The sequence below is a fragment of the Stegostoma tigrinum genome, chromosome 9 (assembly GCF_030684315.1).
Source record: "Stegostoma tigrinum isolate sSteTig4 chromosome 9, sSteTig4.hap1, whole genome shotgun sequence".
Taxonomy (NCBI): domain Eukaryota; kingdom Metazoa; phylum Chordata; class Chondrichthyes; order Orectolobiformes; family Stegostomatidae; genus Stegostoma; species Stegostoma tigrinum.
This window is the reverse complement of record NC_081362.1, coordinates 56,526,707-56,553,466: the sequence shown is the minus strand read 5'-3', so window position 1 is coordinate 56,553,466 and position 26,760 is coordinate 56,526,707. Positions and strand designations below refer to the sequence as shown.

Below are 26,760 nucleotides of genomic sequence, written 5' to 3'. Positions count from 1 at the left end.
TTACCATGTCAAGACCTCTCAGGACTTTGTGTTTGAATCAAGTTACCTCTGAACTCAACTCCACTGGATTCAAACGTTTCCTCACAAAACAACCCCTCATTCCAACTGATTAGTCGGATAAACTTGCACTGAACATTAAAGTCCTTTTTTTGAAAAAAGATGACAGATACTGATGAACAGTACTCTAGATGCAGTCTGTATAACTGAAGCATAAAGTTCCCTACTTTTGAGTTCAATTTCCCTTGTAATAAACTATAATATGCTATTAGTTTTCCTAATTACTTACTATATTGGCATACTAAACTTTTGAGATTCATGGGCAGGTTGTCTAGGTCCCTTTGAATCTTCGAGTTCTGCAATCTCTCATTTTTGAAAATATGATCCTTTACTTTTCCTGCTGAAGTAGGCATTCAAATTTTCTCATATTACATTACATTTCCCAGATCTTTGCCTACTCACTTTTTAAGTCTTGTTGTAGACTCATTATGTTCTCTTTGCAATTTGCATTCCTACTAGATTTAAGACATCAGTAAACATGGCAACGATATTTTGCATCCCTTAATCAATGACATTTTTATAAATTGTACATAGTTGAGGCACAAGAACTGATCCTTGTGGCACGTCACTAATTGCAGCTTGCCAAATAGAAATTAATGCCTTCCCATTTGCTAGCCAATATTCTAATCATACCAATATGTCACCTCCTACATCATAAACTGTTGTTTTCCACAATGATCTGTAATGTGCCATGGTATCAAATACCTTGTGGAAATCAAAACACAATACAGTCAGTACCCCTTTAATCAACAGCATGTGTTACCTCCTCAAACAAAATCAAATAGATTTGTCATATAGGATTTTCCTTACATAAAACCAAATCGACTCTGCTTGGCTACCTGGAATTTATTTCTCTACTGCAAAACCTTCAATAATAGCTTTAAAATTTCTTATACGGGAAAATGTTTAAGTTAACTGGCCTACAATTTCCTACTTTTTGTCTCCACCTCTGTCCCCTTTTTGAATAAGGAAGTTTTATTTGTAATCTGGCAATGTAATGTGACCATCCGTGAAAAATTAAAACTAGCACATTGATTATGTCACTTGTTTTAAAGGCCCAAATTTGTAGCCCATCAGGTCCTGCACACTTGCCAGCTACTTCTCCAAAGATTTACTCAATGCTGTTTCTCTGGTGACTGTGATTTTCCCCGAATTCCTCCCTTCCATTTCCCGATTGTTGCTGAACCCGGTATGTTACTTGTATATTGAAGGCCAATGCAAAATAGGGGGTTCAATTCACCCTCCACCTCCTTACTTGCCACTATTAATTCTGCAATGTTTTCCTTTAAAAAAAAATCAAATCAACCATCACTTTAAATGTTAAAAAATATTTATAGAAACCCATACTATCTGATTTTATACTTTTGGTCAGCTTTGTCTCAGTTGACTTTCCATTATTAATTTTTATTTCTTTTATTTTGAAAACAAGCAGAATGTAACAAAGAAAAAAGGAGAAAAGGAAAACTGAACATTGCAATTCCACACACAGTAAAATAAATACAATGGCTTATAAAACACATACATGAAGGGAGATTATTAAAATGGGAGTAGCGGAACCTATAATCAGGTAAGGATTTTCTAATTGGCTAAAAAAGTCACAGGTGTAAACCCTAAGATTTTACAGTGAACAGAATTTTTAAGCAGGGCATTTTTATCAAAGGATTGCCCAAAAAATTCACGCTTTAGTAGGTTTCTATGCTTTTAGATATGCAATATGCAGAAAACTTGGAAATGTAAAAAAAGTTTGTTTTCTCTTTTCTAGAATACATAGGTCATGGATTTGGATAGCATAATATATTTGTACATCAGTGGTCAGAAGATGAATGAAGTTTCATTTCATCTAGACATCCTAGCAGCTCAAAAAAGAAATGATATAACCTAATGAATGTTACAGTCCAAAACACAGCTCTGATATGTATATTATATTTATTCTTAGAAATGGCAAATAAACACCTTTAGAACAGGGCTACTAGTTTGGAAAAAGAGTGGTCATACGGACATATCATCCTGCTAAGTATTGATTATCACCTGATAAGCTTTCAGGGAGAGTACAATCATGAGTTCCTCAATGGAGACAGCATAATATATTAAGGCTAAATATCTCAGACGATCCCCTGCATCAATGAAAAATGCTTAATTCAAATCACACCACAAAATACACAGTCACATAGTCTAATCTATGAAGGAATTTAAGTGATTTTTTTCATCTTTCATTTCAGGCTATACCACTACATTATTTTTTCGTAATGAGAAATGGGTCCTGATTTTCATCCCCAAATATTGCAGGAAATCGGAAGACAGCATATTTAAAATCAGAGGTCAAAAAGTTAATGCCTTATTCATCCTGGCAGTCAGACTGTTAATAGGCAGCTAAAGCTCCACTGAAACAGACAAGGGCCTCATCATGCCGTGTTAGAACCCTCTGATTCACAGAGTAATTTTCAATTAGCAGTGGGTAGATACCAAATTCTTGAAAGCTTGAACTTGGGATGCCTTGTTTCCCCCTTTCATAAAATAATGATTTTGATTTATGGACAAACAGTGATATATCCTGTTTCCCCTCACCATCAGCAAGCTACACATGGAGAGCGCTAAAAATCAAAATATTAAACCAGGCTGGCAAATGTTTATGGGCAGGCATACTAATCACGTGAATCACAATACATCTATGCATACCACACACTGGACTCTATCCAGCTATATATAAATGCAAAGGAGTTTCTTCCACTATTTAACAAAAGTAGACAAATTTCACTGAGAGCACACTGAAGCAGCTGGTTTGGTAACTCTTGTCCAGCCTTTTTTGGACCAAAGAAAAATTGGCAATATCATGCTAACACCAACTGGAATCACTGATATGTCATTCTACAATGAGGAACCTCTAAAAAGAAAGCAAAATTATTTAGCAGCATCCATGTACAATTTTCTGGGACTTCTCCCTTGTGGTGTATGACTCTCAAGCACTTTAATAGCTCCAATATAGGAACTTGGTAGACTGGCAGGCATTGCATTGTCAAAGCTTTGCATTCTTGCTTGGAAAAACAAGGTTAGCCCAATTTTTCTAATGAAACATCTTTCATTATGCAATGTGAACATACCAAAAAAAAAATTGCCCAGTGTTCAGGGTTGTATAGATTAGGTGGGTTATGGGGTGGATGGGTCAGGGTGGGATGCTCCAAGGGACGGTGTGGACGTTGTTGGGGTCAAAGGGCTTGTTTCCACTCTGTAGGGATTCTATGATATTAAAAAACAGACTTAAGTTGTAAAGAAAACAAGTGGGCAGTCGCATCATTTTCTATCTCCATGATACATACACACACATCCTGCATAGCAACCTATAACAAGCATACATGCTAAATTTGCTTTCCATTTGAAAAATAAGTTTGAAAAAGTCTGTAAATTACATAAAACATGAATCATTTGAATTTTTGAAAGCAAAAATCAAGTCCTTGCTCACAGACCTCTTGATCTCCATTGCAATGGCAATCTCAACACTTGAGTTCATTGCGTCCTCCACACCCTATAGTGTTGGAGTTGAACTGCTCTCCAGAGGCCCCTTACTGTCACAATGAACCTATGTGTCTGTAGCTGCACTCCTATTTTGCTCATTCCCTCTTCGAGCTCAACTTGTCCAGAAGACTTTTCATATACTTTGATAACCCCACTGCTAATAAACTACTTACATTCTGGATGTGAGTTTGCTCGCTGAGCTGGAAGGTTAGTTTTCAGACGTTTCGTCACCATTCTAGGTAACATCATCAGTGAGCCTCTGACGAAGCGCTGGTGTTATGTCCCGCTTTCTATTTATCTGGTTAGGTTTCCTTGGGTTGGTGATGTCATTTCCTGTTCTTTTTCTCAGGGGATGGTAGATTGGCTGCAAATCAATGTGTTTGTTGATGGAGTTCCAGTTGGATTGCCGTGCTTCTAGGAATTCTCGTGCGTGTCTCTGTTTGGCTTGTCCTAGGAGGGATGTGTTGTCCCAGTCAAAGTAGTGTCCTTCCTCATCTGTATGTAAGGATGCGAGTGATAGTGGGTCATGTCGTTTTGTGGCTAGTTAATGTTCATGTATCCTGGTGGCTAGCTTCCTGCCAGTTTGTCCAATGTAGTGCTTGTCACAGTCATCTACAAAATACCTTGCAAGAACTGTGACAAGCACTACATTGGACAAACTGGCAGGAAGCTAGCCACCAGGATACATGAACATCAACTAGCCACAAAACGACATGACCCACTATCACTCGTATCCTTACATACAGATAAGGAAGGATGCCACTTTGATTGGGACAACACATCCATCCTAGGACAAGCCAAACAGAGACATGCACGAGAATTCCTAGAAGCATGGCATTCCAACCGCAACTCCATCAACAAACACATTGACTTGGAGCCAAATCTACCATCCCCTGAGAGAAAAAAAAACAGGAAATGACATCACCAACCCAAGGAAACCTAACCAGATAAATAGAAAGCGGGACATAACACCAGCGCTTCGTCGGAGGCTCACTGATGATGTTACCTAGAATGGTGACGAAACGTCTGAAAACTAACCTTCCAGCTCAGCGAGCAATCTCACATCCAGAACCTCAACCTGAGCTACAAATCTTCTCAAAACTCACTACTTACATTCTTATCTTGGTCAGAACTACAAATGGATCCCTTCAAGAACTAGAAGCCATCACCCTCGCCTCAAGAAAAGAACCATGCTTGACCTCTTTGTTCTTGCAAACTGTTGCCACATTTTCAACCTTTTCTTGCTCTCTAAAGTCTCTGATATGCCATCACAATTCCCGGTTGTTAGTCATGATTAAGATTTTTGATTATTGTGATCATGGCGCACCATATTGACCATGTAATATTACATTCCTTAAGCCATCTGCCAAGGAAACACATTCACGTCATTTCCACTTCAAGTATTCCAATGCTTTGTCGACAGGTCTTCTCTCATCCTGCAACTACAGCTTATTCAAAACTCTGTTGTCTACATCCTTTGCCACAGCACCTCCCATTTATCCTTCAAATATATAGTCACTGAAAGAAATGCGTCTCCAAAACTTCAAATTTTAAAAGTTCATCATTTTGTTTATGGTTTATCATATCTTGTTGCTCTCCCTCCTTAGTTTCCTTCCAGCCCACAAAAGCCCTTGGAATTCTTCATTCCTGTGTCTCTGGTCTCTTGTACGTTATCCCACATCATCCAATCATATTGACTTTGAGCTCAATAGCTTTGCTCAAGAATTCCCCTCATAATCTCTAGCTCCATCTACTCCGTTAAGAGTTCACCCATTAAAAAAAATCACATTTTGTTAAAGCTTATAGTAAACCCTACGAGTAACAGAATACCACAGTACAACATTCCTCAACCTATTCCGCTGCACAATATTGAACACCTATGGAAATCCATGTACACCACCTTGGCAACTTTGCCCTCGTCAACCTTCTGTTACCTCTTTGAAAAACTCCAGGCACTTAGTTAGACAATCTTCTATTAGCAAATCTATGCTGACTTTTCAGAATCAACTCATATCTTCCTATGTTACTAATAGTTCCATCCCAAAATAATTGTCTCTCAAAATTTCTCCACTGATGAAGGTAAACTGATAAACCCAGCAGTTACAGACCAATCTTCACAGCCTCCTTTTGAATAAGGGAGTGACGTTTGCAATTTGCCAGCCCTCCAACACTACACCAGAACTTCGGGAAGATTAGAAAATTTTTGCCAGTGCCTCTGCAATTTCTGAACTAACTTTATTTGACATCCTTGTAAGCAGCTCATCCAGTGCTGGTGCCTCGCCAAGTTTAAGGTCTAACAGGTTACCTAATGCCTCTTCCTTTTCAATTTGAAACACATCCAATGTTTCCTGCTGTAACAGTATGTCCTGGCCAACATTTAATCTCATAGGTAAGGACAGATGCAAGGTATTCATTTAATGCCTCATCCATGAACCTTGCTGTGTGAAGATCCCTCTTTTGGTCCCTAAATCGGTTCTACTCTTCCTATTACTGTCTGCTTACAGAAGACTTTGAAATTTCCCTCTTTTTTAGCTGCCAGACTTTTTTCATAACCCCTGTTCATTTTCATATTTATTCTTTTAACCTCCCTCTGAACCTTCTGTATTCAGTTTGGTTCTCAATTGTATTTACTATGTGATAGCTATCATAAGTTAAAAGGAAAAAATATGTGCTTAATTTCTATCCTTTGAGATGGAGGGGAACTCCCTCGTTGCCTTTTACACGAGCACTATCCCAGTCTATATATAGGCAATTATCACAATCTTGTGGAGTGGTATATTCCTCACATCTGGGCCATACGATCTGGGTTCACCTGCCCCAGAGGTGTGTTATTAAGGGCTGATTAAAATACTAAATACCGTTAATTAAAAGGTGCCCATTATAGCTACTCCAGAATGCTTACTCATCACTGCAATTTCCTTGTAGGATTGCAACTCTACATCCTTCCAACCAACTGGTGGTCAATAGGGTTACAGTAATGTAAATATATCCTTCTTATTCCTTAACTTTAACCAAATTAATTTGGTCCTTGAACCCTCAAACCAACCTCTGCACTCCAACGCTTTCCTTAACTGAAATACCAGCCTTCCATTTCTCCCACTTACCTATTTTTTCTGGACACCTTGTTGCCAGAAACATTTAAAACCCAAATCTGCACTTTCTTGAGTCAGGTCTCTAACATTACTGCGATATCATAATTTCACATGACAATCTAGGCTTATAACTCCACAATCTTAGTAACTACATTCCACACATTCACATTCATGCAGTGTAACCATGATTTTAGACTTAAATTAATGTCTCCCTTATTCTAATTCTACCTATTAACTTACTATTCCCTTAGTGCTCCCTGGCTCTCCCATCATTTGGTAAATCCCTGATAATACTTTCTAACATTTTTACCTTTTTCTCACATCCCCGATGAGTTAAATCAAATGCTCCCCAAAGTGCAAACGAAACACCCTGAAAACAAACTCGGTCCTACATCTGTACAGATGCAATTCACCCAGCTTGTATGGCTACCACTTTCCCTCAGTCACTCAGTGTCCCCGAAATCGAAAACCCTCCCTCCTGCTTGATCCTTCCATCTCAGAGCAGGTGGAGGCCCAGCTATCATCTTTGTAGTCAGACTCCCCAGCCTCCCTTTCTAAAAGGCCACCCAATTGTACTTGGCAGGTTTTTCTTCCCTTCTCTACGGTGTTCCAATTGGGCAAGGGGAAAGACCCCTGCCTGCCCTAACCAATTGCTGACTGATCACTCTCACTGCACCTTGCACTGACTGACTGACAACTCCATGTGCCCTCCGCATGTGCTGGCAGGAACCTGTAACAACTTCTGGTTATGTGTCCACCTTTATATACCTGGCCTGACCCAGACCTAGGGGACAGCCAATATGCCCATCAAATTAAAGGACAGCTCAATCAATGTTCGCATCAAATTGAAAATAACACTTCAGAACTACCAGTTTGAAACATTAGCTCTGTTTCTCTCTGCGCAGATGTTGTCTAAGCTGTTGAGTATTTTGAACACTATTTTAATATCAAATTTCAAGCAACCACAGTACTTTGCTTTTATTCCTTCAACATGTTAACTGGTATTTTTAAATGGGTCTGGCAGATTCTTGGCATCACCTACCTCCAGCAAATAAGAAACTTGTTAATCATAGCCTGATCACAGAATCCCTACCGTGTGGAAACAGGCCCTTCTGCTCAACAACTCCACACTGACCCTCAGAGCATCCTACCCAGTCCTATCGCCTGATAACCCACCTAATCTATACATCCCTGAATGCGACGGGCAATTTAGCACGGCCAATCCACCTAACCTGCACATCTCTGGACTGATGTCAGGAAGAAACCAAGATGCTATCTTAGAACATAGAATATGACAGTGCAGTACAGGTCCCTTCAGCCCTTGATGTTGCGCCGACCTGTGAAACCAATCTGAAGCCCGTCTAACCTACACTATTCCATTATCATCCATATGTTTATCCAATGACCATTTAAATGCCCTTAAACTTGGTGAATCTACTACTGTTGCAGGCAGGGCATTCCACACCCTTACTACTCTAAAGGACCTACCTCTGACATCTGTCCTATATCTAACACCCCTCAATTTAAAGCTACGTCCCCTCGTGCTAGCCGTCTCCATCCGAGGAAAACGGCTCTCTCTGTCCACCCTAGCTAATCTTCTGATCATCTTGATGTCACTGTTAGGTCACCACTTAACCTTCATCTAACAAAAACAGCCTCAAGTCCCTCAGCCTTTCCTCATTAGAACTTCCCTCCATACCAGGCAACATCCTTGTAAACCTCCTCTGCACCCTTTCCAATGCTTCCACATCCTCCTACAATGTGGCGACCAGAACTGTACACAATACTCCCAAGTGTGGCCGCACCAGAGTTTTGTGTAGCTGCAACATGGCCTCATGGCTCCGAAACTCAATCCTTCTACCAATAAAACCTAACACACCGTACGCCTTCTTAACAACCTATCAACCTGGGTGGCAACTTTCAGGGATCTATGCACATGGACACCGAGATCTCTCTGCTCATCCACACTACCAAGAATCTTACCATTAGCCCAGTACTCTCTATTTGTGTCTTGCACTGGTACTTTAATCCTGCTGTAGGCAGAACCTGAAAATTCAGTCTTACTTCTCCAATAGCAACCACCTAGTTAACATGGTGAAATCCATTATGTTTTATTTCATTCTAAGTAACTATTTGCGAACAGTCCATTTTGAATTTGAGTTTCCTGCCTGAATCCTGCTGCTTCACACAATGTCAACTCACCAAATTGTTTTCTGAATATGTAATTTGGCCAAATTATATATTACACTTCTCAGTCAGAGGTCAGCAGTTCCAAACTTTATTGTAGGAATTCAAATTCTAGTGTGACTTTACGAAATTGGTTTAACAAATGTGGCATGAGGCTTTCAAACACGAGGAGCACTGAATGCGTCAAATTAAGTTGCTGCTGCACCTTATGATCGTGAGCAAGTACTGATGCCCACACATGCAGATCTCATATGCCGGAAGTTTAAAACTTCTGAGCGTTGGTTTTTTCTTGATCACAGTGGTTAATTGCAATAGTCAAATGAACTGGCCACAACCATACAGACTTGGACTGTTTGTCATGTACTTACTCTGGTTTTCACAGGGATTTACTTTGCTTTTCACAGCATGCACAAATGCTGCTGAGCAATGTTACTCTGAATAAATTCAAGAGAGTGTCAAGGCACAGAGGCTACAACAACATTCACTATAACCTTCTGAATCACTAAAACAACTCCTCTTGTTCTGTTTCCGTCTGTCTTTGCAATGTTCACCTCCTTAGCTGCACCCTCATCCATTTGACTCCATTCTTGAACTCCAGTCAACGTACAAAGACTCTACATTATCAGAAAAAGTGCACGTCAAGGAAGATTGAACCTCATCAAGGACAATGCTGAGGATCTTCGGGGAATGAAAATTTTGAGTACTTTTAGGGATGAGGAATAGGAGTGGTGAGTTGAAGGCCAGTACAGTCAAAGGTTGAGAATCAGTGGAGAAAAGGGAAAGGGGGCTACGCAATGTTGGGGCTAGCAACTCCATTTAAAACCATACAAATCAAAAGTTATGACAAACCTTTAGGAAGGCGCCTTCAGTCTGTGTTATATTAAAAAAGAAGGCATGGTTTTGTCCGAATTACTCTTGCTACATAGCCTCCTGCTTTTTAATCACTGCCCATTGCTGACACTGGCGTTGATGCAATAAGAAAGCTCCAGCGAAAACAGGTAAATGGTCAAAACAAGGTACAGTCAACATTGGTAGAGGAAAAAGTACCCAATGATAGGATGATCTGGTATTTCCCTTATTGTAGGTACTAAGAATATGGACAGATTCCTACCAATCTTCTGTTAAACAACTTACAACAAAAAGTTAGAATCAAAACGTTTGAAGAAGTTATGCTGACTTGTCTACTATGTGGTATCTCTCATCAATAGCAATGCAGTTATTTCCATTTCTCCACACTTTGCTATAGCCCTGGAAATCTTCTCTTCGGGTGTTTATCCAATTGCCTACTGAAGGTCTTGATTGAATCAGACTACATTACATTCTCAGACAGTATATTCCAGTTTGCAACAAGTCACTATGTGAAAAAGCAACCACAACTTGTCCAATCTATCCATGTAAATGAAGTTCCTCATTCCAGAAAGAATTTTCTTAGCTGAATTCTGCACCTTCTCTAAAGCCTTCATGCCCTTCTAAAGCATTATACTCCACCTGTGGGCTGAACCACTGGTTCAAGTTCTCATAACTCCTGGTTTTATACTCCATGCTTTATTTATAAAAAGTCAAGTATTCCACACCTTTGTTAACAAATTTCTCAACTGCCGTGTCCACATTCAACAATTTGTACACATGCATCAGAGATCCCTCTCTTGTCATCCCCTCTAGACTACCACTCTAATTTCGATTGCCATTCTCATTCTTCCTACCAAAAATACATTTCTTCATATTACCCTATAAAAATTCCACTTGCTAAACTGTCCACTCACCCATTCCACTAACCTATGTCCTCTTGAAATATTTCAGTCCATTACACTTTCAAGCCTTGTGCTGTGTGCAAATTTTGAAAGGAAGGCCTGTACCTTCTAAACCAGTAGTTAGAATGGACCAGAAACAATGCTGTGGCAATAAAACCCCAACTTAGAATACTGCTGTATCTATTCCACTGTTGGGAAAACATATTCATTACTATTTCTATTTCCCCACAAACTTCACACGTATGCAGCTGCTGCCTTCCTTTTAGCCAATGAGTTTCAAATTTTGCGGTGAGCCTATTCTGGGGTAGTTTATCAAATCCCTCTGGGAAATCCATTCATCTGTATAAAGTCACATCTACCTCAAAAACTTTTATATCAAAAAAACCTGCTTTTAAAAGAAAAAAATCTATGCTTGTTTTCCTTGTCCACATATTGGGACAAAATTAGGGAACAGTGTTGGGACCCCTGCTATTCACAATATATATTAATGATTTGGGTGAGGGAACAAAATGTAACATCTCAAAGTTTGCAGAAGACACCAAGTTGGGTGGGAGGATGAACTATGAGGAGGATACAGAGATCCTTCAGCACCATCTAGACAGGTTGGGTGAGTAGCAAATCAACGGCAGATGCAGTACGATTTGGATAACTGTAAGGTTATTCACTCCGGGAGCAAAAACAAGATGACAGACTACTACCTGAATGGCTGTAAACTGGGATAGGGGAGTGTGCAGCAGGACCTGGGCATCCTTATGCACTAGTTGCTGAAGGTAAGCATGCAGGTGCAGCAGGCGGTAAAGAAGGCAAATGGCATATTGGCCTTCATTGAGACTGGTTTCAAGTACAGGCAGTGCAGCGAAGGTTTACAAGGCTGATTCTGGGGGTGACTGGTCTGATGTATGAGGAGAGATTGTTCAGATAAATGAGGGGTGAACCGCAGAGACTTAAAATTCTAACAGGACTGGGCAGGGTAGATGCAGGGAGGACGTTCCCGACGGTGGGTGTGTCCAGAATGTATTCAAGAGGCAACTAGATATAGCACTTGGGGTGAATGGGATCAAAGGTTATGGGAAGAAAGCAGGATTAGGATATTGAGTTGGGCAATCAGCCATGACCGTGAAGAATGGTGGAGGAGGCTCAAAGGCCCAAGTGGCCTCCTCCTGCTCGTATCTTCTATGTTTCTATACTCTCAGGCCAAAAACACATGGAATAGCAAGCCATGGATTAATTCACTCAAACGTCCCTCACTTCCTATGTCTAGAAAAGAGACTGATGCTTGGTAGTTACTTGCACTGATCTGCATCCCAATACTTCATTACACTGTTGCTCCAAATTACTACAACATACTTTTTAAATGTAAAGAATAAGTCTGTTAACAAAGCATTTTGCTGTAGTAAGATGGTTGGTGTGAAGAACTAATTTTGTTTTCAAGATTTTAGAAGATGGATTTGAATGCAAGATTCCATGGACTGAATGTGCGAAATGTTCACTGCAAATGTCATCAATACAAGTAATTTATTTCAACTCAGATTAGATTCATTGTCTTCTAAAGGGGAACAGCATTTTGTTTGTTTTTAATAGCTGTGGTTATTCTTGTGTTTCATAGAGAATAATTATGTACTGCTCATTGCATGTAAAAACCATGAAACATTTTCATTTGGTTCCGCTGTTCTTTTGTACTGCATGCTGCTGTACTTTGTCAGCAATTAAACTGCCACAGGGAGAATACTTTGAATTATTCAATCTTCTTTTCTCCTCCATCCTTACCAATAAGGTTTGGCAATGGTTTGTAAAGAATCTCCTAATGACAATATATATATATATATAATAAGTATCTCTAAATATCACAGTGGTTCTCTAACATCAGCTTTGAAGCTGTAGCATTCATTAATGCAAGCATGCATTAAGATAAGGCCAAGTTTCTCTGATATGGTTCAGGTCCAAGGTGCATTCAACTGGCTCAGTTGTATTCATCCAAATTCAAGGAGGCATAGTAATAAAATTCTTTAGGAGGCTGTTCAACAGAATTGTTGCAAGTGCAGCAGAAGGAATCAGAGCAAAAATTGCCAAGTAAGATAAAGTCAACAGATAAAAAGAGGGAAGGGTTGAAATTCACGAATACACAATAACAGAGGTGAGGATGAGGGAAAATAAAGTATAGAGCACAGCAGAAACAAAATAGAAGGTAACTTTGAAAAATAAAGATGCACACAACGTTCAGTTTTTAGCATAATGGAAAGACAATATTACCAAAGATTACATTTGAAAAAGAAAAATGAAACAAAACATGAGCATGAGAATAAACCCACAACTTGAGCTGCTAGCATGGAAGAACTGAGAATATTCCAGTGACAGTACCCTTTCTGATTTTTTTCTATTCTCTAAGAACAACAAACATTAACAATTTTAAGTGGACCCTCATTCCTTCAGATTTTATGCTTTTCAAATGCGCATACATTTTAAAATATCTCTCCGTTCTTGTTTTCCTGTTCTCATTTGAACTTTTTTCTTTCCCTCTAATTCTCTTCCGGCATTCGATTTGGTATATAACTCATACAGTTTAAATTTTTTAATTGAAGGGTAATCGAGAAGTCCGATTAATAGCAGAGAACAAAATTAAAAACTCACAACAGAGCTCAGCCCAAATATTTTTTGCTGTAGATGTCAATCAGCAGATCATTGATTCCGGAGATTGAGATTATATTATGATGTTGGGGTGCCGGAGTTGGACTGGGATGGACAAGATCAGAAGTCATACAACGCCAGGTTATAGTTCAACAGATTTATTTGAAAACACAAGCTTTTTCAGCCTTGCTCCTTCTTCAGGTGTTCTTTAGATTACATCCTTTGAGACAGTTTCTGAAAATAAGCTCTAATGATTTCTGTGACAACTCCTTCGCCTCCCCTCTCCTCGCTCCCACTTCCCATGCACTTTGCCCACTATTTCCATTTCCCTGCTCCTTCACAAATTGATTCAAACATTTGTAACACTTTTCACATGCTAGTGAATTACTCAGTTATAGCAATGAATGAATCTCATTAAACATGGTGCTCATCTGGAATCTTGGGGCAGTGCATGCACCATCAACCATGGGTGAAAAGAATAGCCTTGATCTCCCAGGAACTGTGCAGCATCTAGCCTTTAAGGAACAGAAAATGTTCTCTACATGGGCTGTTTTAAAATGAAGGAATTGTGGCAATTCCTAAAGAAACAAAAAAAAAACTTGTATTAGGCTGTGCTGCCCGTCATAAACTACATTTTATGAAATCAGTTCTTGGGTGACATTGGTAAAAGGATTAAGCAACAGAATTATGAATATAAGGATGAAATTTTGTTGCTTTGATTCGAGGAAATGTGGGCATTTTTGTAAATTACTATTTCCTGCCATTTTCTCACTAGGTCTGCAGAAGGTTTGTGTAACTTTGAATCAGTGACTTGCTTGAAACATGTTAAATAGCTGATCACATTATGTTACAGATGTGTTTTGTGGCAGCTGAACATAAACATAATGACGAACAATAATAGCCATTGATATACTGATAGTGTAAGTACTTTTGGTGTGGGGAATATTTTCTTCCAGTATAACCACAGTAACCTGGTCTCCTCTATTTCATCTTCACCGTTCACGCCCAGACAAAAATGATAGTTAGGGGTAAAGAGGAGAAAAACCAAATCAACCATAAATGCTAAAAGCAGCAGATGAAATTTAGTTGGCAATAATTGAAAAAAAAAACAAACTGACTTTTAACTGGTAAACGTAGACCATACAACTTTCTTCTGTGGTGACTAGCGACTCTAGATGGCCATTTTGTACCGAAGGATGTACTAATGAACCAGCATCAAATGGAAAATGGGCTGTGTAAACATCCTTACCTGAGCCATTATGTGCATCCAACAATGTATAGGTACTTTCACCAGTAATCACAAATCCAGCAGAACACATGTCATGATGGGTTTTAAAAGCAGGAATTCCAAAATTATGGTTCTCCCCATTTCCAGATGCTACCTACCAATTTATTTCTACATCTATTGTTGTGAAATTGTGTTAGCAAATTATGGTACTGCACTAGCATCTTGGATGTTCTGAGTTCAAAGACCAACATGGAAAATTGTAAGTTTGAGTTTAATGCTAAGGCCTCAACTACTTCCAACTGATATCAAATGATGAGGAAGAAGGGACTGGATGGATAATTGCTGTAATTGCTCAAACACTCACTCTTCTTTTCTGATGCAGCCTTTATTTGTTGAAATAAGCCAACATGCCCATTGATTGTTGATGTTATTTCTAAATGTTTACTTTATTTACCATTAGTCTGCCAGATTTCTATCCACATTAACCTAGGTCTGCTTGTGTTAAATTTTCTCTTTCAAAAAAACTTTCTGCATTTCTTCTAAAGATTTTAGACCCAGCTATAGGAGTTTCATTCTCATCCTTTAGTGGCAACATATATTTTTACTACCCACCTAAAGCATATTTCTTCTGAAAAGCATACAAAAGTAAACTGAGCATGTTTAAACCTATTTCATTATCTAATCTTGCATCAACCGTTATTGGCCATGCGATGACTTAGAAAATGCACGCTAACAGAGCAAGACGATACGATCTATTGTAAAATATTGGTCAACATGATGTAAATTTACTTCCTTTTTTCCTGTGGCCGTGGTCAGTACCTAAGGTTAAATATTTTGTGGTAGCTTCTTCCGGGCAACCTCTACAAAATCAGATTGCATCATACCAAGCATTTTGTGACACAGTGGAATTTAAATTTCACTGACATCAAAGACTAACTGCTGAGAATACCCAAGGTCAAAACACAAAATTAACAGGCAACAAAGAGATCTGTAAAATTTCAACGATAGAACCTCAAGCTATAATTTTAATTCCTTTTGCTTAGCAAACTTAGTAATTTCAATAGGCACAAATTATCAGGATTTTTGTTCAATATCATTACAATTAGGCTTTCATGAACACATATTTACAGAAGTTTTCCATCTTTAAGCATTAAAAACAAAGTCCTGGCACACGGTCCTACGAGCTTCAGCAAAATAAATGAAATTGATTGTATAAAACAGGTATCTGTGCAATTACAAATGCATTTGCCACTATTGAGTCACTTGAAAAATTAAACAAATTAACCTGTACCTCAAAATCATTTGCTTTGTTGTAGTGCATATTCAAGGCTCTGAACAGCTCAGAGTCACGGCAGACAGTTAACTCCTCAGTGCTCGTTACTCCATCATTAATAGACTGACGAGCGAACTTCTCCATCTGGATGTAGTAAAACTCTCGGAAATTGCTGAACCACTTGATAAGCTGTGAGGTGATGCACCTATTAAACTGTCAATAGGAAAATATAATAGAATGAACAGCTTACTTTTCAATCTGCCACAATATACTCCCAGTCACTAAAATTCTAAGTGAAATCAAATGACATATTTCAAACCTTTTTAAAAACATGTTAAGTGATATTACAGAAAAATGCATGCATTATATCCACGAGATACATTATACAATAACTATACACTGTTCAGAATTCCTAATAAAGCAGTTTTGCCTCAATCACTACCTGTACACATGGTTAGTTCAATAAATAGGTCACGGCAAACACACAACTAAAACATTAAAAATTTGCAATCATTCAATTGATTTGATGCCAAGTTCAATTGGAATCCTATTTAGACCATGAACTGAATTTATCACCAGTATAAACTAGGAATAGGCATATTTATTGAAGCATATTTGCCTGTATGCCACCCAACAAACAAGAACTGACTGCTGCTTAATTCATGATTAGTTCAAGCAGCTCTAACAAATTTCACCACACTGTGTTTATCACAATTTCTGATCTGGAAAGTAGTGTAAGTTGATGATAAAATTGTACATTTATGTACTCTACTGTCCCCTGTCAAATGTCTGCCCAGGAGATTAAAAAGCAGTGTAAAAAGACCAAGTGCATCCCCAGCAATTCGAACAGTCAGAGGGCATTATCTCACCCAGGGCTGCTTTCATTTACCCCCTCCACCCGGCCTACATGTGTAGAGACCTGGAACTGGACTGCCTATTCATCCTTTGGTCACATCATGAAACAGGGTGCCATCTGGGGGGGACATACTGAACTTAAAAAAAAAGCAATTTATTGACATCAAAATTCAATAGCATCCTGAATTGTAATGACGACAGTAACTACAAATGAAGGTGGTCATTTGGACAAATCAGAGTTAGCCAAATGTAATTAAGCACAAACCTTCAGAAGCGTACTTTAATAGCAAAATTCCAACAATAGACTTCTAATTTTGTAATTTGGTTTTTATAGAAAATACATTATGTGGCATGTACCTTTTGGTTAAATATTATGGTAAAACATTAATGTATGTTTAAGTCATAGTCATTACAGCCATTTTGGTCCCCCAAGAAACGGACCCAAATTTTCAAAGGCTTTTAACTTCTGACATCCTTGAAATAATTTGGCCTGAACATTGAGGGAGGGCTTTGAGTTTGTTGAAATCTTCAATTCCTCAAACATGATCCTCCACGCTAGCAGACAGGACTTCATATGCTGAAAGTCTCCAGTTCACTGCCCTGCATTAGATCCAACTTAGGGTAGAAGGGCAAAACATTCAGTAAACTGAAGTGAAGCTTGATTGCAGGAGAGCATAAGTGAGCTCAGTTGGGGGTTATGCCTAGGTATCTGTAGAATCTTTCTTTTGATTGAAAATCAGAAACTTTTATATGAAAAGGTGTGGCATAAAAATCATTTTGTTTCTTGAGGGACTTTTTCACCATTCCCAATAATGTCTCATCCCAGCAGGCAACCAAAATGGACCCAATGAAATGGAGACTTGCTGGCCTGGTGTTAATACTTTCACACTGGATGGCTCATTCCTGTTAAAGTGTTGGTTTAGGTGCCCATGTAAATTTAGAGCCTGACTATTTTGCAGTCTTCTTGTTGTACAACAAATCTGAAGTTTTAAGTGTAAAAAACAAAACACTAATTTTAAAAACTAAATTTCTTTTAGAAAAGGTAACCTGGTAAATAGGCTAACTAATAATCTTCATCTGTTTACCCTCCTACTCCTACCAATATATCCAGAACTAGCGAGAAGTTATAGTTCAAGATTTCAGAATTAGTGGCAAGTATCCATGATTGGGAATTGAAGTGGCCAAACAAAATGATTTTAAAATATCTCTTCTATTCCCTTGCTCTTCATAAAAGCTGTCGTTAGGTAATTGCTAGGTTGACAGTAGATATCTCTAGAAGACCATGTGGAAGTTAGATTGTGTGGGGTAGTGGCTTCAGACTTGGTAGCTTGATGGCCCTGAACTTTTATACAGACTTTGAGTACAACAAATGTTGTCCTCATCTACAAACAGGGTCATATGTGCACAAGGTCAGATAAATCTTTATTAATCAAGTTAAAACCAATAAATTTAAACCGCCTGTACATAAGAAAGCATGACACACTGCTGTTTCTCAAAGGCATCTATCATTTTCCCCTTTTACAGCAAGGGGTGTGCATTAATCAAAAATCACAGTGAACACTTATCAAGCATTTGCTTTGACCATGAAGAGGGCTGCCTGCTTCTATCAAGCTGACAGTTAATGTGTGTGTAATTACAATGCAGAAAGTTGTTTCTATTCCAGTGAATTTAAGATAATGAAGTGAATGAAAATTCATGGCAAATGAAGGCTAAGTAACAAGGAAACAGGAGTGGAGACTGTTGCAGCTCCCAAAGGCCAGCTTGCATTATAATTGCCTTCCAGTTGCAAGGGTCCTCACAGATAATTGACCAGAAAATGATTAAGTCATCATGAAATCACTCTGACTGCAAGAGTTCAAACATGTACTTAACCTATCCAAGAATTATATTTTCACTGTGTGTCTGCTCTGTCTCCATTCAGCCTTGCGGGGACCTGATTAAAAAGACAACTGAAGGACCCCGTTATCTGATTTGCTGCTGATTTCAATAGAACTTAAAACCATTACTATTTGCTGAACTCAGAGTTCTTTCCATGTTATCTCTGCAGCAAAATACACTGTCCAAATTTCCAGACACTGAGATAAGAACTACAGGCCCCATGACAACTACTGTTCCTTTTTAATTCTTTTAGTATAAGAAACAAAACATAACAAAACGATAGCAGCCTGCGCACCCGGGAATGAAAATTGCTTTGACATGGAGATTAAGCTTCAGTATTGTTACAAGACATTGTCTCCTACATACAAGAATAGAGAAAAAGAAAGGGTATTTTTTTCTAGAATGGCCCGTAGATGACCCAGTGGGACTACAAAAAACAGTAAGTCCACATGACAGTGTTTGGCAGAAGGGTATAAAGGGAGATTTAAAATCTATTGTTACAGAATTGAAATACCAGAGATGTACTGGCCACAACACAGCCACTCAAACATGAGGGCTCAGCATTTAAGACTTCTGTCATTTTTTGCTTATCAAACATCAACAGTTCCTGAATTACAGTTTGTTTTTTAAAAACAAACACAGTAATCTTGATCTTTAAAAAGGTCCTCACTGGTGCATCACAAACATGTGAAAGCCACAAGAGAAGGCCTCTTTTTTCTGCAGGCTAGTTGGCCCAATGATGGACTAATGCTTCCCACGGGACCTGGGACAATCCCAACATTCAATGAGCGCAGTCAAAAGACGTATGAGCCAAATCAATTCGACACCTTAATCCAGCTAGGCAGTGATTGACTCAAGTCAACAGGGTCGGACTGGTTGGGGCAAAAGAACTTAGGGGATAGAAGTGGACGGAACAGAAAATTAAATAATTTTCTTTAAACCGATGAAACATCCTGAGGATACAAGTTGTTCTTAAAGCACTAAATTAAACCATATTGCTTTTCCAAACAATATTGGCCTTTAAAAGCCATTTTGTAAGACAGCACACAGTTACATATTGTCAGTTATTAGCAAAGAACAGTGACAATATAAGCACCTGTGCTTGGAGAACAAAGTGATTTAATATTTGACACGAGCTGTTGAAGTTCAAGATTTTTTTTTCCTATTTGAGCTGATCTTCAGGCAGTACAAGTGCGCTGGAATCAAATTAAATGCAACATCGTTGTGTTTACGGTTTCATAAAGCCAAACAATTCAGACTATTTTTAAATTCCTTCAGCAAACTCCTCATAGTAACACTATTCAAATTAATTTTGGCATTAAAATCAAATATGAGTAATGATAAAATGTAATTACTAAAAACACAAGACCTTTGAACCTCAAAACTGTTGGGATCCAAGTGTATTGAAAATGGTCTGGTTACTCAAATTTTTATGTAATTATATTGCACAATATGATAATCGTATCAAGTAAATTAACTGATGAATAAATACTATATGTAGGGCACCAGATGTAAACTGTCACATCCATTTTGCTACACGCCACTGTTGCCAAAGTTAAAAGCAGTCTGAATCACATTTAAGGGTGAAAGGGGGATCAAGACCACAAGTGGTCCAAATGAAAACTAAAACTAAAACGCATTTCAGAAAGTTTGTAGTTCTGTCTATTGTGTAAGACCTATCAGTTATTTCGATGTATGATTTCTCAGAATTCATTTCAAGATTCAATTGAATCACCTTTTTTTGTTCAGAATAACTTGGGAACATCACTCTAATTGCAATTACTTCAAAGTGTTTTAATGCAACTACTGAAAATAAATATTTGTCCAACTATTCCATCCTAAAGTCTTTGTTTTTAAACATAATCTTACTTTTACAATTACTGGGTTACTAGATGGTCAATGACAGGAACACAGTACATAATATGGGACTCATGAATATTAAGTTTTCCGATAAATCTTGGGTCACATTTTCCACCAGCTGATTTAAAAAAAGGGATATAACACCATCAAAAGATTCCAGAAATTGGCCTCAGTTGCATTTTATAACCGATAAAAGTTGTTTTCAATAAAAAACGACCTTAGGCACATTTAATGGATGTTAAACCATGCAATCAAGAGGCACTTTTATGTTAATAATGTGCTATTGCTGGTAATCCCCCGTGCCCATCACCATCAATGGTGCACTAGAATATAAATGAAGTGAACTTCATACATTGCACTTCCACTTCCATAGGTCTCGAGACTGCCTGTCAAAAGTACAGGAAACAACCAGATGTTCTTATTGCCTTCTTAGAAGACGCAGCAGGGCACAGACAGTGTAGAATAGAAAAAAAGGGTGACCACTCTGCAACAACGTTTAAGAGTCTTTCCTTAAAAACATAAAACATGACCACTGTTAAAAGCAACTGATTTTGCAGTCCTGTTAAAACTAGCGCATTTACACAGGGCTGCATTTTCAGTTAGCTGTAGCAACAGAATTGGAGGAAGATGAAGGCACAATTTCACGACACCAAACAGGCGTGCTGGTTTATGACATGTTTCAGTCTGCGAGCCAGCTTGGTAAAAGCTGGACTGGGAACATGACAGCTGCTCTGAAGACAAAGACTGGAATTTGAGTTGGCACGCAGATTCCAAGGCTGAAACACGTACTGGAGATGGAGGCATCTTCCCAGTGTCGGATGGAGGGACCAACTCTGCGCAACAGAATTTCTTGTCTATTCCCCAATACTGACCTCCCCTCTGCTACAGGTAGGAGGGTCACAGCTGGAACTGCTTACCATCCAGAGGGATGTTTGCACATTCATGAACTCAACCTAGCAGTAGTGACCACTTCATATTTTTAAGTTTGTAAAAGATCTTCAGAGCGCTTTCTTTCTCTAAATATAATCAGCAAATGTCTTTTGACATGGGGACTCCAATCAATTAATGCTAGAGGGCGTCCTATTGGGTAACCAGTCTCAGGGTCCCACCCAATGCTGTCAATAGGCAAGCACTGCCAATAAAATTGGCCAACTATGTCAAAACTCACTTCCAGGATCCTGCCAACATCTCCTGGTTCCAGACCCAGAATTTATCACAACATCAGGACTGGAACACAGGAACATGTGCTGAATGTTTCCTTTCTTGCCACTAAATGTATAAATACAGCTTTCCATCAGGGGAGGCAAAGACAACAGATATACTAGAATATTTAAAGCTTCAGTCTTGTACATTAACCTAAAAGGTAAGTGTTGTTCAGAGAGAGAGAGATTAGAAAACCTGGATGAAGGACTTTCCCAATTTGTGCCAGAATTTGTTAAGCAGAGTTTCAATCCGTAGATGACTCAATAAGCAGACAAGGCCTTTTAGCCTGGAAGCCTGCTTCACAGAGTCAAAGCTAGCCATATTCTAAAAGCAAGAGATTTAGAATGATTTTAAGGTCTTCTACAAATTTTAAGTCCTCCAGGACTGTGTTGGGCCTGGAAGGAAACACTTCTGTTCTTCTTGGCTCACAAACTGGACTGCAAAGGCACTTGCACCCTCAGTTTCTATAGCTGGAGTTTCACAAAGCCTATCTATCCATCTACCTATGATTAAAAAATGGAATGGGTTTTAAAATGAATCCATACATTCTCATTCTTTTAAATGGCCAACTGGTTTACACAATCAGGTTGGCCATCCAAACCATGTCCCAACTTCAAAACGAAACAGAATTGATGGGATGGTTGCTGTTCCAGACTTTAAAACCTCTGACATGATCCTAACCCACCTATCTTTGGAAGCACAGATTCAGCTCACAGTTCTTTTTCAGCTATAATATTCTCAACTTCTAGGGAAGAACAGTGAGGTTAATGGTGAAACCATTTTGTTAGTGTGTAGAGAGTGGGAGAAGTTCATCCAGTTAAGTTAGTGATGGGCATAGATTGTATTTCCAGTCACCATTTCCTTGGAATCTAACTTTACTGAAGTTAGAAATGGCATCGATCCTAAGGCAGGACTCAATTTAATATTGAAAATGCAAACTGAAACTAATGAACTGTTCCATTTACATTGACAAACTGAAGTCAAAATAATATTTTAATTTGGCTTCCATTTGCTAGCCTATAAGTCAGCAAAAGGAGTTCTTGACGTTTGGTCTCTCAACTCAAATTCAATATCACTGTTGCTAGCAAGCCTATAACGTCAATAATAAGTGATAATGGGAACTGCAGATGCTGGAGAATCCAGGATAACAAAGTGTGAAGCTGAATAAACACAGCAGGCCAAGCAGCATCTCAGGAGCACAAAGGCTGACGTTTTGGGCCCAGACCAGACCATTCAGAGAGGGGGATGGGGAGAGGGTTCTGGAATAAATAGGGAGAGAGGGGGAGGCGGACCGAAGTTGGAGAGAAAAGATGATAAGTGGAGAGGAGAGCATAGGTGGGGAGGTAGGGAGGGGATAGGTCAGTCCAGGGAAGACGGAGAGGTCAAGGAGGCAGGATGAGGTAGGAGGTAGGAAACAGAGGTGCGGCTTGAGGTGGGAGGAAGGGATGGGTGAGAGGAAGAACAGGTTAGGGAAGCGGAGACAGGTTGGGCTGGTTTTGGGATGCAGTGCGGGGAGGGGACACAGTGGGGGAAGGGAAGATTTTGAAGCTTGTGAAGTCCACATTGATACCATTGGGCTGCAGGGTTCCCAAGCGGAATATGAGTTGCTGTTCTTGAAACCTTCGGGTGGCATCACTGTGGCACTGCAGGAGGCCTGCAGAACACCTCTGCTCCGTTCGCAATAAACTGCACCTCCCAGTCACGAACCATTTTAACTCCCCCTCCCATTCCTCAGACTTCCGCCATCTACAATCCGACCCCACCACCCAAGACATTTTTCCATCCCCACCCTTGTCTGCGTTCTGGAGAGGCCACTGTCTTCATGACTCCCTTGTCTGCTCCACACTCCCCTCCAACCCCACCACACCCGACACCTTCCCCTGCAGCCGCAGGAAGTGCTACACTTGCCCCTCACATCCTCCCTCACCCCCATTCCAGGCCCCAAGATGATTTTCCATATTAAGCAGATGTTCACCTGCACATCTGCCAATGTGGTATACTGTATCCATTGTATCCGGTGTGGCTTCCTCTACATTGGGGAAACCAAGCGGAAGGTTGGGGACCGCTTTGCAGAACATCTCTGCTCGGTTCGCAATAAACAACTGCACCTCCCAGTCGCGAACCATTTTAACGGCCCTTCCCACTCCTCAGACGACATGTCCATCATGGGCCTCCTGCAGTGCCACAATGATGCCACCTGAAGGTTGCAGGAACAGCAACTCATATTCCGCTTGGGAACCCTGCAGCCCAATGGTATCAATGAGGACTTCACAAGCTTCAAAATCTCCCCTTCCCCCACTGCATCCCAAAACCAATCCAGTTCTTCCCCACCCTGGACTGCATCATAAAACCAGCCCAGCCTGTCTCTGCTTCCCTAATCTGTTCTTCCTCTCACCCATCCCTTCCTCCCACCTCAAGCCACACCTCCATTTCCTACCTACTACCTCATCCCGCCTCCTTGACTTGTCCGTCTTCCCTGGACTGACCTATCCCCTCCCTACCTCCCCACTCCTCCTATCTTCTTTTCTCTCCATCTTCGGTCCGCCTCCCCCTCTCTCCCTATTTATTCCAGTTCCCTCTCGCCACCCCCCTCTCTGAAGGAGGGTCTAGGCCCAAAACGTCAGCTTTTGTGCTCCACAGATGCTGCTTGGCCTGCTGTGTTCATCCAGCTTCACAGTTTGTTATTTATAACCTCAATACATTTTTTTTTAAAACTGGTCATGTTCAGACATTGAAACGAAATTGAAGTTCATAAAAGAGGAATGCAAAGAATCAAATGCAGTAACGAAGTATGAAGCAGAAGAACTCCTTCTTTGAAGTGTAAAACTGTCAATGGCAACCACAGACCTCCTTCATTAAAAATATAATTCCGGAATTGTTGCCAAAAAGATGAAGATCAGCAGTCCTATTCCCAGAAGTACACAGGTCTACCCACAAGGGTTAATATTCCATTCCGACTGTATTGACATATTCATGAAAGTCATCTCAGGCCCTATTCACATGGGGTCAACCCCATGAAAAACAGAGGCTTTTAAAATTATGATTGTATTTCATTTGTATTTGATTTCCTAATTTTCAAACGAATTACATACATGCGAAATTAGGGGGAAAATGACAGTGCATATTTGTGAAAAGTCAGCAGGACTCAGTGGTAGCAATATTGCCTTAGAAAGTCATTATGTTGTTGTTTCAAACCCCCGCCCTAGACGGTGAGCACATAATCTAGACTGACACTACCATACAGCTGAATTGTTGGAGACATTATGGGTTGCTAATTGGCTAAAAAGTGCTTTGGGGTGCCATGAGGATGTAAAAGGCACTATATAAAGGTAAATATTTTCTTTGCAGTTAATCCCCATGTAATCCTGTTTTCTGGAGTGCATGCGTAATGTTTATCTGATGTATGAGCATTGCTTAATCTAATGTATTCCCTTAATGTCACAGTTCAGTGCTGTCTTGTAGGTAAACTGTCAAAAAAAAAGGGCAGCCCTTGGATCAACTGGGGGTTAATTGTTCAGAGAAGGAAAATAAATTTCACACGCACACACGCACGCACGCACACAAGGATATATTAAAAACTTGCACAAGAGATTAGTCACTACAAATTTTATATTTTTTTCAGACAATTCAGATAATGGAAACCCATTACATTAAAGCTGAACAATCCTGTGATGAAACATTTTAATTCCATTCATATTAAATACTGAAAACAAATATTATCTACCAATATCAGCTTTTATTGAAGTGATATTAATAATTTGATAACATTTTGGCAAATTTCGAAATATGGAACATTTGTGAAAACACAAAAATTTCTTAACTCAAATGAGGAATTTAAGAATTAAAAGATAAGAAAAGCATTGGTAACCATTTGCTAGTTTTTTTTACTATTAATAGGTATTAATCACACTAATAATGATCCTAGATGCATTGCATTGTATGCAGAAATGTTGCTGCAAATCTCAAGAGGTTAAGATTGATTTGCAACTCCAAAAACATAATTACTGTGTTGCAACAAAGATTTCATATTAGTGTTGCACTCAACACAGTGCACTACTTCCAAAATAAAGATATCACTTAGTTCTGTTAGGCTCCTTTTCCGAAACAAGCTAGAAATTACTTCTTTATTTTAAAACTTGCATACACAGAGGGCCATCAACACAAGTGTACTAACATCTTATAACATAATACAGGGACTGGAAAACATTGCAAAAGCAGAAGGCTGAGACACACAAGAAACGTCCAGGAATTAATTCAATTCAATATTATCTCTTTGTTGGTGCTGCATTTCAAAATTAGAAGAATGCTTTATCATAGATAGGAAAAGAACAAAGAACAAAGAAAATTACAGCACAGGAACAGGCCCTTTGGCCCTCCAAGCCTGCGCCGATGCAGATCCTCTATCTAAACATGTTGCTTATTTTCCAAGGATCTGCATCCCTCTACTCTCTGTCCATTCATGTATGTGTCTAGATACATCTTAAATGACACTTTCATTCCCGCCTCCGCTGCCAACGCGTTCCAGGCACCCACCACCCTCTGCGTAAAGAACTTTCCACGCGTATCTCCCTTAAACATTTCCTCTCTCACCTTGAAATCGTGACCCCCCCCCAGTAACTGAGTCCCCCACTCTGGGAAAAAGCTTCTTGCTATCCACCCTGTCTATACCTCTCACGATTTTGTAGACCTCAAATCAAGTCCTCCCTCAACCTCGGGTCTTTCGAATGTAAATAATCCTAATCTACTCAACCTCTTCTGAGCTAGCACCCACCATACCAGGCAACATCCTGGCGAACCTCCTCTGCACAAAAAAAATCACATTCTTACTATCAGCATACTTGACTAGGAATGCAATGATAATTTTGCCGATATTTCTTCAGCAAGAAGATACTGTACCAGACCTGGATGTTTCCTTGAATTGAACAGTCATAAAAGTAAATTCTACCACAGATGACTGAAATAATGACTAAAATGAGGGCTTTATTAGGGCTTTATTAAATTACCAAAAGCAGTAGGACATTATTGACAAAATTTCAAAAATGATTTATGGCAGATAAAAATAAAAAGTTTTTGCAACAATCTTTAACACCTTTGGGATGGGAGGGAAGGCAAACAATTTAAAATCTGAAGAAAAAAAACACAAATTAGGGTTAAATAGACCAGCAGGGAGGGTGCAGCTGTGACTGGACAGCCTTCATATTCTAATTTGAATAATGTGGCCTGAATCTGTCAGTTTACTCA

The 26,760-nt window shown here is 39.4% G+C and overlaps 1 protein-coding gene across 3 annotated transcripts in view; it reads right to left on the bottom strand.

Moving 5' to 3' along the window:
- prox1a (prospero homeobox 1a) overlaps window positions 1–26,760 on the bottom strand; it is a 140,431-nt gene that overhangs the window by 93,642 nt on the left and 20,029 nt on the right. For all 3 annotated transcript variants that reach the window (XM_048536510.2, XM_048536511.2, XM_059648572.1), the window contains exon 4: window positions 15,742–15,936. In XM_048536510.2, the coding sequence (XP_048392467.1) occupies window positions 15,742–15,936 (195 nt within the window). The remainder of the gene's footprint in view (window positions 1–15,741; window positions 15,937–26,760) is intronic.